This window comes from Cervus elaphus, chromosome 11 (assembly GCF_910594005.1).
Source record: "Cervus elaphus chromosome 11, mCerEla1.1, whole genome shotgun sequence".
NCBI lineage: Eukaryota > Metazoa > Chordata > Mammalia > Artiodactyla > Cervidae > Cervus > Cervus elaphus.
Window position 1 is genome coordinate 67,628,504 of NC_057825.1, and position 16,232 is coordinate 67,644,735.

Genomic DNA, 16,232 nt, shown 5'->3' on the forward strand with positions numbered 1-16,232 from the left:
AGCAATTAAGGGCAGTACTGTTTTGTAATTGCTTACTCCTTAGTCAACAGTTCCGCATTACTGTAAAGTCCTCGGAAGGCAGAAACCAGGTGTTCTGAAACTTTGCACCTCAAGGGCCTAAAAGGAGTGTCTGACACACAGTAGTAGGTCAATTAATGTTTGTTGAATATTTATTGAATTCCTTTTTCTGAAACGAGGGCGGCCAGAAGAACGCCAGAAAGACAAGAGTTTAGAGGGGCTAGGGTAAAAAACCTATAAGCAACAAGTGGGATGGACGGAGTACCTAGGTTTTTCCATAAACGGCGTGGGGCACTACGTCGTCGGTTTGCCTCGACCGAGGCCACGGCGACTACAAGCTCGCGAGGCAGCCGCAGGGAGCGCGCGCGACCCCACGCAAGGAAGGACAATAGCTTGGAACTTGGCCTCGTGTTTCCGGTGGGACAGCCTCGCGCTCAGCCGGTGAGACCTGGGGGTGGGGGCTCCGAGCCCGGCCCACGGCGAGGAAGGCGCGACACCCAGGGTTCCCGCCGCCGCCGTCGTAGCCACCGCCTCCTCCTACCTCGCCGTCGCCCCGCCCCGCCCCGCCCCGGAAGTGACCTGAGGCCCATCCGGAAACTCCGGGCCGGGCGGTGCAGCGTCACCAGCCGAGCCGGTGCGGGGCGGGCGGAGCGGCCGCTGCAGCCGCCAACGAACCCGGGACCGCGCGGGGACAGCAGCGCGCCGGCCAGGGGAGGGGGCCCAGCGATCGGGCCGAGGGCGAGGGGCCGCCGGCGGCCGCAGGGCGACGACGACGCGGAGAAGGCGGAGCCCGGAGAGGGGTGGGGGCCGGGGAGGGATAGGGTGGGAGGGGGTTAGGGGGCTGTTCCTGGTCTCATGGAGCCGGCCGAACGGGCGGGCGGCAGGGATCCCCTGGAGCCGGGCGGGCCCCCGGGTCCGGACCCCCAAGGCTTCGTCCCGCAGAAGGAGATCGTCTACAACAAGCTGCTGCCCTACGCCGAGCGGCTGGACGCCGAGTCCGACTTGCAGCTGGCCCAGATCAAAAGCAACCTGGGCCGGGCGGTGCAGCTCCAAGAGCTGTGGCCTGGGGGCCTCTTCTGGACCAGGAAACTCTCCACGTAAGTGTGCCAGGGCTTGCAGGATGGCCGGAGGCAAAAACTCGGTGTGAGGGTGTCCGCGGTCTGGGGGAGGCTCTTTGTCCGTAGCGGACCGCTGGACTGCCCCCGACTCTGCCCCGGTTCGGGCGGATCGTTTCGGTGCAGTAAGCCCCAGGGTCGCGACTCGAGCCTCCATGCCACTTTCCCACGGGATCTCCCCGGTCCTCACCAGCCCGCTACGTCCTTCGCAGGTGCTTCTCCCCAGGTTTCGGGTTGCTGTCTTCGGATATTCGGGGCCCCAGGGAGCCGGAAGGGCACTGGACCCCCCAGGGAAAGAGATGAGCGGTCCCCCTAGGGTCCTTCTTGGACCTTTGCCGGTGACGGGAGGGAGCAGAGAGGATTCGAGCGAACAACTTTTGACTTTTCCTGGTGTTGCCTCCGGTTCTTTCTCCCCCTACGGTTCCCTGCGTCTTCCTGTCTCTCAATTCGTGTCTGATAACTTTCTGAATGGGAAGGAGGCCGCAGGGAACTTGTAGGTTCTGCTTTTGGGGGCCTTCTCAGGCTTTGTGGGTTTACTTGAAAAGATTGATTTAAAATCAGCCCTCAGCGCGTTCTTGGGCTGTGTACCAGACGTTGATGTTGAGAATGCCGAGTCTGAGAACCTCGGGAAAAGTGTGTGTTACTCCTGTGTGAATGTGCGATACTAAGGAAAATAGAGAAGAGAGCTGTCAGGTTGTCCTGGGCGTGATTAGTATCGGGCTTGTGTTAATTTATGAGCTGTTCAGATGAATATAGATTACTTAAAGCAGTTTCGGTTCTATTCTTTGTTACTTTTTAGCGGGGGGCGCATAACCTGTCTGTAAACAAAGTAAAATACAATTGGGGGAAAGGTTAGAGACTTTATTTGCTAGGTGGGCATCTTCACTGTGTCAGAAGAACTTTTTTAAAAGAGAATTTTGCTGTATCTTGTTTGGTTAACTGTACATAAAATCCGGTAATATTGTATGTTCACGCTTGTGGGTATGGATGGGTGAACATACAAGACATAAGTCAGTTATCCAGTGTTTACCCAAATCTGCTGAGTGAACTGGGTGATGACTCAGGGTTTTGTAATGCAATAGTCTTTTCTACATTTCCTCACAGGATGATTCCTATCTGCCAATTATTAGGGAGCCTCTGACAAATTTCTCATTCCTAAATGGCTGTGGTGGTGGGAATAATTACTTTTTAAATTAAGGAGCAAAACTAAAACAGTTAATTTGCCCTTTTCAAAGAGTGACCATAAAATGTCAAGGTTAACAACTCTTCTCTTGATTAGAGTGTAAAGAAGTTTGTGGCAGGGAGAAGAACCACTTTTAGTCACAACAAAAGAATGTTTTATAAATGATTAAAAGTCACAGTTTTTAAAAGCTTCCTAGGTTTTTTTGTTACTTGGTTACTGTAAAAATAAAGTTATTTTGTTCCAGTAATTCCTCATTTTAATCACTTAGATTAAAGAGAATAACCATTTTGTGGGACACAAACAGCTCCTTTTAGAATCAGGATGTATAAATAGATCAGTGTGTGAATTTGTATCAGGTTTGGATATATTGAGAATCTACACAGGCACTTTCTTCTGACATTTTTATTGTTACTAAGCTTGGCAAATTAACGCCAGGATATTTATTGTTTTGGGCTTATTAGGTATCTTTACCTGGAAAGGGCTAAAAATACAGTGGACAACAGTCCTTGGTGTTTAGGGCAAGATTAGAATTATATGGCTTAATAACCTGCAAACCTCAAACCATTTATCTCTTAATTAACCAGGAAGAAGTGCTATTAGAATTTTATTTTGGAACGTTGTTTAAATTCTGTAAGCTGATTCTTGGGATCGCGCTATGACATTTTGAACTTGGTGGGACATGTTGTAATCTTGGGTGTATTTTTTTCTCCTAAGTTGTGTTAAGGTGACCTGCTTATAGTTGTGCTTGTTTTTTAAGCCTTGTGTGTGTTGCACAAGTTTACATCTACATGAGGCCAAAACATGTGATGACAGCTGGCAGTTGCCTTAGTAGTGACCATATGTAGTACTTTGTAGCAAAATGTAAAGTAGTAATGAAAATAAAATCTAATTTCTCCCACTAGCTCTGTGATTGTGGGCAAATGACTTTAATCAGGTGTGTCAGCATGTGTGTGAGAGAAGTGAGGGAGATGGACTAGATAATTCCTGAGAAACATTCCTGCTCTGGTATGATTTTTATTTTTTTTTATCCTGTAAAGCCTAAATTAAGCTAGTGTGTATCTTTCTACAAGGACTGTTGGAGCAGTTTGTAAAGTACTGGAAATAGTTGCCCAGATCAAGTGCATTCCCAAAGAAGCCCAGAATGTAAATACTGTCCAGGGACACTGGGATTGGATCCCTGACCAGTACATCCCCAATCTGGGTGTTGCAGGACTGGGTAGAGTTCTTGGTCAGGAGATGCTCAGACTCTCCCCTCTAATTTTTTTTTACTTTCTGTTTTATTTTGATGGCTATAATTCCCTTTCAACCCTTCTTAAGACTTGCAGGTCTGTTTAGCAGTTATCTATGAAGAAAAGTTATTTCTGTGTATTTTAGAAAATGTCCTCGTGATATAATTCAAGGTCTCTTGTCCAGACAGCTTAAAGTATTAGTATTGCTTGTTGAGGAGAGATTGTGTGACTTAATACATCAGGGGACTAGTTTTTAAGAAGCAAGGAAACAAATTAGAGAAAAGAGGTACAAACTAATGGTCTTTGGAACACAGCTGTCAAGACACATCCTGGACACTGAGCAAAAGATATCTGTAAATAATTGGTTTGGCCCATGTGGAGAATGAAAGGAGTTGAAGAAAGGTAATCTTGAAGTTTGCTTTTTCTCCCTTGTCCTCCTGGACTTTTCCTGAGAGGCAGTGAAGTCTAGGCAAAAGAGGTTTATCTGTACCTGGCTTTGCTGCTGTTGCCGTCTTGGTCTTGCCTAACCTCTCTTAGCTTTAGAGTCCTCTTCTGGAGAGTGGGAGTGTAGACTAGAAATGGCTTTTTAAACCTAAAAATTAGCAGCAGACTGTTTCATAAAAGCAAAATATTAAACACAAATTTTGATCATTTCTTTCTTTTGTGTTTCTTTTCTATTTTTTAAGTAGAATTTTTATTTTAGCAGAATATGTGAATTTGGAGTATTATGGAACAAATTTAGATGCTTTGTTTCAGTGAAAATGTTACAATTTTCTGCTGTTTTATAATGAAATGATTGTATTACACTGAGAATCATTTCATTTGCTAATTAAACTGTAGTTCCCATGGTTAATTATTATTAAGAATATTATGTGGCCTTACTAGATAGGAATTGGATTAAACTGAATCATGTATTTAATTAGATTATATAACCACTGGGAACTTGTTTAGTCAAGATATACATTATCAAATATATTAACCTCCTCTTCTGGAAAGTAATTCGTGACCACAGGAACACCCAAATTCATATCATCTCTCTGTTGGAGAAGAAAGGAGAAAATTTTAACCACTAAATCTCAGTTGTCTATTAATATGATGTACTTAACAGAATATCTAATATTTGAGTATTGAAAATTTGAAATACACAATAAAGATAAGCTTTTTATTTGTAAAAGAATCTTGAAATCTTGGCAAATTGCCACGTTCATCAGTGAGAACCAGTTAGAGAAAGTGATAGAAAAAAGTTTGTTATTAAATGGCCGCACTCAAAACAGGACCCTAAATTTGTAGTGAGAAAGTTGATTGTTTATAGGGAAAAACAAAATAAATGAATTAATTGATTTTGGAGACATGAATTTTTCTGCTAAAGTTGTATGATGAGTTATCTTTCATGTTTTTGTTTTATTTTAAATTAACATACTTTTCTTTAGAGCAGATTTAGGTTCAGAGCAAAACTGAGCAGAAAGTGCAGAGTTCTCATATACCCCCGTCCCTACATATGCATACATTTGATTTTTCATAGTAATGTCAAACATTGATTTTTAAAAATATTTGAGGCCCTTCCCATTTTCCAGGGATTTTTCTTTTAAAATGTCTTGTCAGTTTTCTTTTCACTAGCTAACTGGCTGCTTCTGCCAGTCTCATTTGTCATTGACAGATTCTTTTTTTTTTTGAGTTTTAAAGATAGAGTGAAACATTCTATTTTATTAGATTACATGTATATTGAACTTAGCATGTTAAGATTTAAAAAAACTATCACCAATAGAGATTAAATAGCTTGCTAAAGTCACATTTTGCCAAGTAAGTGGCAGAATTATCCCCTTAAAATTTTTTAAATTAATTAATTTATTTTAATTGGAGGCTAATTACTTTACAATATTGTGGTGGTTTTTACTATACAGTGACATGAATCAGCCACGGGTGTACATGTGTCCCCCATCCCTCCCAACCCTCTGGGTTGTCCCAGTGCACCGACTTTGAGTGCCCTGTTTGATGCATTGAACTTGGACTGGTCATCTATTTCACATATGGTAATATACATGTTTCAGTGCTGTTCTCTCAAATCATCCCATCCTTGCCTTCTACCACAGAGTCCAAAAGTCTGTTCTTTATATCTGTGTCTCTTTTGCTGTCTTGCATTTAGAGTCGTTGTTACTGTCTTTCTAAATTCCGTATTATATGCGTTAATATACTGTATTGGTGTTTTTCTTTCTGACTTGCTTCATTCTGTATAATAGGCTCCAGTTTCATCCACCTCATTAGAACTGATTGAAATGTGTTCTTTTTAGTAGCCGAGTAATATTCCACTGTGTATATGTACCACAACTTTCTTTTCCATTCGTCTGCCGATGGACATCTAAGTGGCTTCCATTTCCTGTCTATTATAAGCAGTGCTGTGATGAACATTGAGGTGCACGTGTCTCTTTGGATTCTGGTTTCCTCAGTGTGTATGCCCAGGAGTGGGATTGCTGGGTCATATGGCAGTTCTATTTCCAGTTTTCTAAGGAATCTCCACACTGTTCTCCATAGTGGCTGTACTAGTTTGCATTCCCACCAACAGTGTAAGAGGGTTCCTTTTTCTCCACACCCTCGCCAGCATTTATTGCTTGTAGACTTTTTGATAGCAGCCATTCTGACCGGCGTGAGATGGTACCTCATTGTGGGTTGGAATTGCATTTCTCTGATAATGAGTGATGTTGAGTATCTTTTCATGTGTTTGTTAGCCATCTGTATATCTTCTTTGGAGAAATGTCTGTTTAGATCTTTGGCTGATTTTTTAATTGGGTCATTTATTTTTCTGGTATTGAACTGCATGAGCTGCTTGTATATTTTTGAGGTTAATCCTTTGTCTGTTGCTTCGTTTGCTATTTTCTCCCACTCTGAAGGAGGTCTTTTCACCTTGCTTATAGTTTCCTTCATTGTGCAAAAGCTTTTAATTAGGTCCCATTTGTTTATTTTTGCTTTTATTTCCATGGAGGGTCATAGAAGATCTTGCTGTGATTTATGTCAGAGAGTGTTTTGCCTATGTTTTCCTCTAGGAGTTTTATAGTTTCTAGTCTTACATTTAGATCTTTAATCCATTTTGAGTTTATTTTTGTGTATGATGTTAGAAAGTGTTCTAGTTTCATTCTTTTACAAGTGGTTGACCAGTTTTCCCAGCACCACTTGTTAAAGAGATTACCATTTCTCCATTGTATATTTTTGGCTCCTTTGTCATTGACAGATTCTGATGTGAATAGTTGTCTAACTTTTTTCTTTAAGTATTTTTTATTATGAAAAAATGCCAAACATATACAAGAGAGGAAAGAATAATATAATGAACCTGGGTGTACCCATCACTCATGTTCAAAGGTTGTGAACTCATGTTCCTCCCACCACCACACCCTTAAACCCTTTTTTTTTTTTTTGAAGCATAGTCTTCATAAATATTTCTGGTATATATCTTTAAGGGAGAAGGAATGAAACAAAAAATCAATACCAATGTCATTATCAAACTTTAAAAAAAGTAACAGTTTATGTTGATCAGCCTCATGAAGTTGATTTGACTTTTTTGCAGAATTTGTGATTTTACTTTTGAGTTTCCATTTCATTTGCATGGTTTTGTTTAAGGTTTACTGTAAACAGATCTCATGGACAGAGAGAAAAGAAATAGTTCATTCATGAATGTTTTCATGTTGTAACATCTTTGTTTCCCCCTCAACTTTGGAGACATAGAATCAATCCTGGGGTAACAAAGTCTGCCTTGAATTATCTCTTCTTTTGATTTTGGCTGTACTGTGAGGTTCATACATTAATACACAGCCTGATGCAAAGTAGTAGAGGCAGGAGTCTGAGCAAATTATTTTGTGAGTGCCTTGTATGGGATGGGCACTGTTTTTGACAATGGGGATATGTCAGTGAAAGAATTTTGCCCTCCAGGGAAGTTCCAGAGAGTTCTTTTTCTCTTAGTGCACATTTTTGTTCATTTAGAACAGAGAAAGCAAGGTATAACTCCATCAGAAAATTGGAGGGTGAAGAAAATATGAATGCTAAGCGCATTACTTAAAAATTCACACTCTTGACAAGTATGTTTTTAATGCCCTACATTGAGACACTGAAAAGGGCAGTTAGAAAAAATTAGTAAAACAGTGCCATTTGTTTGCTTTTGAGATCTGAATTTATTAATTAAAAACAATTTCTTCAAGGGCTCTTGATGAAGTGTTTATTAAAGCAAATTGTCTTGAAGTAAATGTTCTTAATTGAAGTGAAAGGGGCATTTACTAGTGAATAAGTGTACAACTTCTAAACCTGTTGTTCTCATTGTAGAACCTAGAGTTTCTCTTTTTGCTGTTAAATGCTACTCATTTCTAGTGAACCTCCCTCCCCAATTTTAAATATAAAATTCAAATCTGTGTTTCCCTTTAACTTTTGTAGAAAATTTAGACCTAAGTCTCATGTGTACCATGTGAAAAGCAAGCTGAGAACATGATAATGAGAGCAACGTCTAGCAAACACCAACCAAAACCCTCTACATTCATTGAGACTGGCCACTGGAATGTTAAAAGCAGCACAAACTATAAATATTCCCATTTGGAACCCTAAAGGTGGCTACTTCCCTATTCGGCCTAGGCATTTCTTCCCTTCCAGTGTACTCTCTTGTGATTCCTTATTCATGCTTTTATGTTCTTTGTGTACCTACCTTCCCTCTACTGTGAGCTTTCTTGGGGTCAGAGTCTTTCATATTTGCCTCTCCTTCACTGCACCCCTGGCATATTGGATAGCATATATACGTTCATAGGTACTCAGTAATGTCGGAATTAACTGTTTCGTTGTCAACTAAAACATTATGCAGTTTCTAATGAATTGTTACTTAGTCAAAATGGAGAAAAATTAATTTGGGGTGAGATCTATTTTAATATTGGGTTCAAAAAAAAGTGTATATTTAACCAAAGAAGTGGAGGGAAGGAGCATCTTGGTTGAGGAAGAGAATGGTGTAACCTGAAGAGAGAGGGAGGGTAAAGGGAATGGCTTTTAACAGTTACTTAGAGAAGAGAGCAGGTTGTATCAGTTGCATCAGGGAGTTTGAAATTCTCATTTAAAAATAAAGCCATCATCATTATTGTTAAATATTTAGTGTTTAAAAATTTAGAGTATTGTTACTACAATTTTTTGATAGATGAACCATAACATTTTGGTAGTGGTCATTATCTTTTTATGCTAATTTGGCTTTAAAAATAATAATAATACCTAGATCCTAAATTTTAGAGTTAAGAAAATGTAATAAAGGCCTTTTCTCTTTCTAAGAAAAAAACTTAACACCATTGCAGCTGTGAAATGGATTTGGAAATAGTATTTTAGTTCAAGTAACTTGGAAATTGCTTAAGAACTATTAAAAATGCTTTATAATCTTGTAATGGTAGGCAGCTTAAATAGACTATGTTAGTAATCTTTGGGTTGTTAAGTGTGGGTGTTTCATTTCATTTTCTGACAGTTCTCTTTTTTCCTTTCTACTTAATATTTTTATTTGAAGTATAGTTGATTTTTGATATATTTTACAGGTATACAAGGTGATTCACTCACAATTTTTAAAGACTACTCCATTTATGAAGTGAAAGTCGCTCAGTCGTGTCCGACTCTTTGTGACCCCTTGGACTATACAGTCCATGGAATTCTCCAGGTCAGAATACTGAAGTGGGTAGTCTTTCCCTTTTCCAAGGGATCTTCCCAACCCAGGGTTCGAACCTAGGTCTCCCACATTGCAGGTGGATTCTTTACCAGCTTAGCCACAAAGGAATCCATTGATAGTTACTGTAAAATATTGGCTATATTCCCTGTATTGTACAGTATGTCCTTGTAGCTTATTTTATACATAATAGTTTGTACTTCTTAATCCTCTCCTCCTATATTGCCCCTCCCTCTTTCCTTTCCCCACTGGTAACCACTAGTTCTCTGTATGACATTTTCCTTTTTTTAAGCCAGGGATGAAGGAAGTTTTTATAGCAAGAAATTTTATGAATATTCATGAGTGCTTGTATTTTGGACACATTCCTGAAGAGTTTAGTGGGCATAGCTTGTGTTCTAAGGAAGGTAGGTTACTTCCAGAGATCCTAGTTAATAAAATGTTCTCAAAGTTCTATCAACATATACAAAACAGGGGTCCCTATTTGGTGCATAGCAGGAGAAAAGTTGTGATTTAACAATTTAGGAATGATTTTAGACGTGTGATTTTTAAAATAAACTCAAAGTTTAACAGACAGATATCCTAAGACCTTTTCACCGTGTTTTGTTTTTTTGTTTGTGTGTAGAATTCTCATAATATTTCATTCAAAGGTTCATTTTTAAGTGTTTTAACCCCAAATTTGGGGTTATGACCAAAGAGCTGTGAAGTCAGTTTAGTAGGTCTCAACCACTTTGGGTGTGATTTGGTTTGATTTATTGAACTAGACTAAAATTATTAGAGTGAATTTAGAAGTAATAAAGGTGAATGATCATGACCTTTGTTTCAACTATACATATGTTTTTGTGTATGCTACATTCTATATTTATTACTGTGGATTGTGGCCAAAAAATTTTGAAAGCTACTCATTTTTCAAGTTTCTTTCAATACTTTAGATATATAATGCACGCCTACTTATTGAGCTATCAAGATACAAAGGATGAAAATAAAAAGTTGCAACAGTTTAAAAATAGCAGTGCGTGCATGCGTGCTCAGTCGCGTCCAACTCTGTGTGACCCTATGGACCGTATCCCACCAGGCTCCTCTGTCCATGGGATTCTCCAGGCAAGAATACTGGAGTGGGTTGCTAAGTCCTCCTCCAGGGAATTTTCCTGACTCAAGGATTGAACCCAGGTCTCCCACATTCAGGCAGATTCTTTACCGCTGAGGCACCAAGTAAGCCCCCGAAATATCAGTAACCCAAGGGATTTTACAAGAAAGCATTCCCCATTACCACTGGAGTGGGTAGCCTTTCCGTTATCAGGGGATCTTCCTGACCCAGGAATTAAACCCAGGTCCCCTGCATTGCTTCCTTGATAGCTCAGTTGGTAAAGAATCTGCGTGCAATGTGGGAGACCTGGGTTCGATCTCTGGGTTGGGAAGATCACCCGGAGAAGGGAAAGGCTACCCACTGCAGTATTGTGGCCTGGAGAATTCCATGGACAGCCCATGGGGTTGCAGAGTCGGACACGACTGAGCGACTTTCACTTTCCCTCCGGCATTGCAGGCAGATTCTTTACCAACTGAGCCACAGGGAAGCCCCATAGATTGTTAAATGAGTGGTATAGATACTACCTACCATCTGTTGAGGCCTCAGTATGTGCCAGCAGTATGCTAAAGGCTTTATATTTGTTATTTCATTTGATTTTCACAATTAACTGTAGGTTCATTTATTATCTCCACTTCCCTGGTAGCTCAGATGTAAAGCGTCTGCCTGCAATGTGGGAGACCTGGGTTCGATCCCCGGGTTGGGAAGATCCCCTGGAGAAGAAAATGGCAACCCACTCCAGTACTCTTGCCTGGAAAATTCCATGGATGGAGAAGCCTGGTAGGCTACAGTCCATGGGATTGCAAAGAGTCCGACACAACTGAGCAACTTCACTGACTGACATTTATTATCTTAGTTTTACCTTTGAAGAAATGAATCTTAAGTTATGTAACAGCCAGTTTGCTTGCTGACCACAGGTATTTTGCTCTTAACCGTATGCCCAGAGTAAGGAAAGCTGCCTGGGCTGTATCACCTGGGAAAACTGCAGCTGAGCCTTAAGATAGGATTTGATTAGGTAAGGAAGAATTTGGAGGAAGATGTTTAATGTGTGGGAACAGAGGTGGAGCAAATTGAGTACACGTGCTAGTCTGTAGTCAGACTATCATATTGAAGTAATCAGTTGTCTGTCCCTCTCTCTAGGCTGCATGCTGTAGGGCCATTTGTTACTTATTTTTGTTTCCATTGCCTGTTGCCATGTCTGGCTCTTAAATGATAGTAAAACATTTCAAGAAATGAATGCCGCTTATCTATGCTTCAAGAAGAGAAGCAACTGGGAGAAAAATAGAGGCATCATTAGGTGTGAATAGTGAATGACTTTACTAGAGATTGTTGTGTCAGTTTTAGTAAGTCGTAAAGGACATAACTCTGACATATAATATGCTGAAACTCCAGTGTGTTATTCAACCTGTGGTAGGTGGGGATAAAGAGGAGAGTAAACCTCGGATCTCTTTGTTCCTTTAATGCCTTCCATCAGTGTTATTCTGCTGCACTTGATAAAGATGACAGACCTGGCTTTCAGTGTTTTGGAAACCTACTGTCAGTGTTTTAAACCAGTTTGTTTAACTTGGTCAGATATTTATTGTCAGTTTGAAGGTTTTTTGTTTTAAAAATAGAACTAGCCCTGGAGGAGCTGTTTGTAATTACTTAAGTTATTGTATTTCTCAAGGTATACTTGTATGTTCAGTCAGTTGCAGAAAAGTTTCTCAGTGGTGACCTTGTTTCATCTCTGGTAAGAGCTGAGAGTTAAATATTAGTGATGCAGAGGTCCCTGCCACCACATTTTATAGGCATTGAACAGTGGTTTGAGCTTCCATTAAGTAAAAAAAAAAAAAGTAGGAAACAATATATGTATTATCATTACATTTGTGTTTTTGAAAAGTATGTACATTTGTATATGAATAAAGTCTGGAAGGATATTATCTAGGCTATTATCAGTCATATGCAACAGTTTTCAAATTTGTATGTTTGCTGTACTATTTGAATCACTTAAATAAGTATATATTGCTTTCCTGATCAAATAATAACTCCCCCCCCCCAGTAATATTTTCCTATCAGTTCTCAAGGATGAAACTTATAGTTGGTTAAAAAAATAAAGGAAAGAAAATGTATAGGTTTATTGTCCTATCCACAGATTTCCAGCATGGCTCAATATAGATGTTGAAGGAACATTGTCTTATAATCTATAACTTAACTCATTGTTTATTCTCTGGGTTGCCCCCCCCCTTTTTTTTAAGGTTTTAATTTTTTATATTTTTTAAAGGCAAATTATCTTAACAAGATATGTTTAGCCTCACAAGTAATTAAAGAAATATAAATTAAAACATTGTATTAGTGTTATATTTTTAATGATTTAAGTAGATTTTAAAAAGCTTAAATTATGCTCCCGTCAGTCTGCTTAGGTGCAGTAGTTCTCAAACATAGTGAGACATCTGGGAAACTTAAAAGAGAACAACTGGTACCTGGAGCCCCATTCTAGCATAGTTAAATCAAAGAATGTCTTTCATGCCCATTAATCAATTACCTATCCCCATAGCCTTGTGAGGAAACCCAGGTTTCATACACATGCACTGAAGATTAAATGACTTGCCCATGGGACTGACAGAGCAGTTTGCATTCTCAACAAACGTGTAGAACCATCTTGTTCATGCTTGCTTGGCTACTGCATTGAAATACATAACTATTCTCTCTATCCAGAGTTGACTGTAATGTTGGGAGTTGCAAAGGAACTTAACGTGGAGACCTAAGACATCCTCCACTGTAGATAGCACCTTTGTTGCCTTCGTCCCAAGCAGCAGTCACTTGGAGTTAATATCCTTATTTGGTTGTTTCTGATAGTCTATTCCTTTTCTTGATCCTCAGTTTGACTTTTTTGAAGGGGAAATAGAACAAGTAATGTTCTTTTGGCTGTGTCTTCTTTTTTTTTTATTTTTAATCGCTTTACAATGTTGTATTGTTTTCTCTTGTACAACGATATGAATCAGCCGTAAGTATATATTTATCCCCTCCTCTTGAGCCTCCCTCCCACCTCACCAGCTGTGTCTTCTTGTCACAGAAGGTTGCTTTTCTTGCTGTGTTCCTCTACCTAAAGCTGTCTTTTGTGCCTCTTGCCACCTCTTTCCCCAACTCAGCAGATTATACTGAACTTTAGTTCCCTATTCAGAGTCATGACAGCGCTCTAATCTTTCACGATTGGGTTCAATAATCACTTACATATAATGAAACTTTTGGTTAAAAAAAAATCACAAAATTCTAATGATAAACTGCATTTATGCCCCTCCTTCAGTATATTACTTAGTTTTCTGGTAAATGTCTCCTTACATCTGATTTTGAGTTCTTGACTTAAAGGAACAATTTGGGTCATACTGTACATGTCATTTGTTCTAGAAATGCTTTTTGAGTAAATACATAATTAAGTGAAAAGAGGAGAGGTGGTTTTATGAGAAAACCTTTCATTTTATCTGTTCATTTACTGTTTCTAGTAGTGAGAAGCTATATCGACATTTTTAATGTAATGTATTTTAGGACTTAGTCATGGAATGAAGTCAGAGTAATTCTCCATCCTCTAGATTTATCTGATAATTTTACCTTTTTAAATTTTTTCTATTTCGTAACACCTTAGGAACAGAGGGGTTCACTGGTGGCTCAGACGGTAAAGAGCCCGCCTTCAATGGAGGAGACCTGGGTTCAATCCCTGGGTTGGGAAGATCCCCTGAAGAAGGGAAAGGCTACCCACTCCAGTATTCTGGCCTGGAGAATTCCATGGACAGAGGAGTCTGGCAGGCTACAGTCCATGGGGTTGCAAAGAGTTGGACATAACTGAGCGACTTGCACTTAGGAACAGAAGAGAAAGACTGGAGCTGATATAGTGTAGAGATAGTATGTATATTTACTTTTTTGGTAGAGGGAAGAAGTTACCGTGTGAAATAAATTAATTTTTTTTGGTAGAGGGAGGAAGTTACTGTGTGAAATAAATTAATTTTTTTGGTAGAGGGAGGAAGTTACTGTGTGAAATAAATTAATTTTGGAGTTGGTCAAGGATGTCATTGGTCATCTTAGTTTTTCTGGCTGTAAAGTACTTGTCATTTGGCCCTAGCTATCAGGTATTAAAACACATTTTTTAAAATTCCTTATGTCTACCTTTTTTTTTTTTTTGCATTTGTGGGTGTCTCTTTAAAATTTTTTATTGGAGTATAGTCGATTTACACTGTTGTGTTAGTTTCAGTTGTCCAGCAAAGTGAGCAAGTTGTCCATATATTAACTCTTTTTTAGATTCTTTTCCCATATAGGCCATTATAGAGTATTGAGTAGAATTCCCTGATATACCTCACTTTTTATTCAAATATTTTACATTTTAGTACAGTTTTTATTGTGTTAAAATTAACTCTTGCACTTTTCTTTAGAGATATTTCTAATTAATCATTTGTTGGTATTATGAATGCAGCAGTATTTCTTCAACTACTGTTTCTTTTTATTTGGGAGCCATACAGTAAGCCTGCTGACTTTTAAAAAAATTGTTCTCCAAATTTTCTTATGTAGTCTAAAAGTGGTTTTTTAGTTGATTGTTTCAGGGGTCCCTGGTGGCTCAGGTGATAAAGAATCTGCTTGCCATGCAGGAGATGCAGGTTCGATCCCTGGGTTGGGAAGATCCCCTGGAGAAAGGGAATGGCAACCCACTCCTGTATTCTTGCCTGGAGAATTCCATGGACAGAGGAGCCTGGCAGGCTATAGAGTCGGTGGGGTCCCAGAGAGTTGGACACTACTGAGTGACTAACACTTTCAGATGTTTTAGGTATAATTATAGCATTGACGTACTATTCTGCCTTTCCTGAAACAATTATCATTATTTTTGTTTCCTAGTTTACTCTTTAATCTAGATTCAGAATAATGCTGATTGATAACAGTAAGAATAGTCATTATTGACTGAATATGATTTTAAAGGAAGTACCTCATGGAGGAGTCTACCTTAAGTCTGATAGTGATTATTTAATTGACTCGTATGCATGCTTTTAAATGATTTGGTTTCTTTTTGTTAAACTTGGTTAATATTTTCTAATTTACATCTTATTGTAATCAGACTCTGGCCAATGTAATATCCGCATGTTAGAATTGAGTAAGGTTTTGTTTGTAGTGTATTTTACAACCAGTGTTTATAGGTGTTCCACAAAAAGATTGGAAAAAAAAGGCATAGTTTCTGTAACCTTACAATTTTTATTTGTGTCTTTTAAAGTCAGCTTTATTAATTATATAATTCTAATTACGTTTCCACTTCTGCTTTAGTGGAAGTCAGATTGAAGTGGTAAAGACACACAGTAATTGATTTTGTTGCTGTTCTTTAGCACATAAAGTTTAATTTTCTGTTTCAGGACTGTATAATAGTCAGTATTGTATAATTTTATCAGGAGATGAGTAACCTCTGATGTTCTCTTTTTGTGATGTTAGTGGCCATCCTGCATCTGTTGTAGATGGCAAAATGGTGATACCTTTTATTCTTTATGAACTTAATTTAAACATCTTTTGCAGTTAATTTTTGTGATTTATGGTCTCATTTTTGGCTGGTGAGAACAACTTGACTCCTATGCTCTTATTTATTTAAAAAATTGCTTTGGCCACTGTGCTGCTTGTGAAATCTTACTTCCCCCACCAGGAATTGAACTTGGACCACAGCAGTGAAAGCGCTGAGTCCTAACCACTGGACCTCCAAGGAATCTCTCCTGTGCTCCTTTAAGTCTTAGAACTTGAGTAGTCTTTGATAAGCTTCCCTGGTAGCTCAGATGGTAAAGCGTCTGCCTGCAATGCGGGAGACCTGGGTTTGATCCCTGGGTTGGGAAGTTCCCCTGGAGAAGGAAATGGCAACCCACTCTAGTACTCTTGCCTGGAAAATTCCATGGATGGAGGAGCTTGGTAGGCTACAGTCCATGGGATTGCAAAGAGTCGGACACAACTG

At 39.3% G+C, this 16,232-nt stretch overlaps 1 protein-coding gene across 1 annotated transcript in view; it reads left to right on the top strand.

Moving 5' to 3' along the window:
* The first annotated feature begins 666 nt into the window (after positions 1-666).
* PSME4 (proteasome activator subunit 4) overlaps positions 667-16,232 on the top strand; it is a 92,169-nt gene continuing 76,603 nt past the window's right edge. The window contains exon 1 of the mRNA XM_043918016.1: positions 667-1,115. Within this exon, the coding sequence (XP_043773951.1) occupies positions 874-1,115 (242 nt within the window). The 5' untranslated portion in view covers positions 667-873. The remainder of the gene's footprint in view (positions 1,116-16,232) is intronic.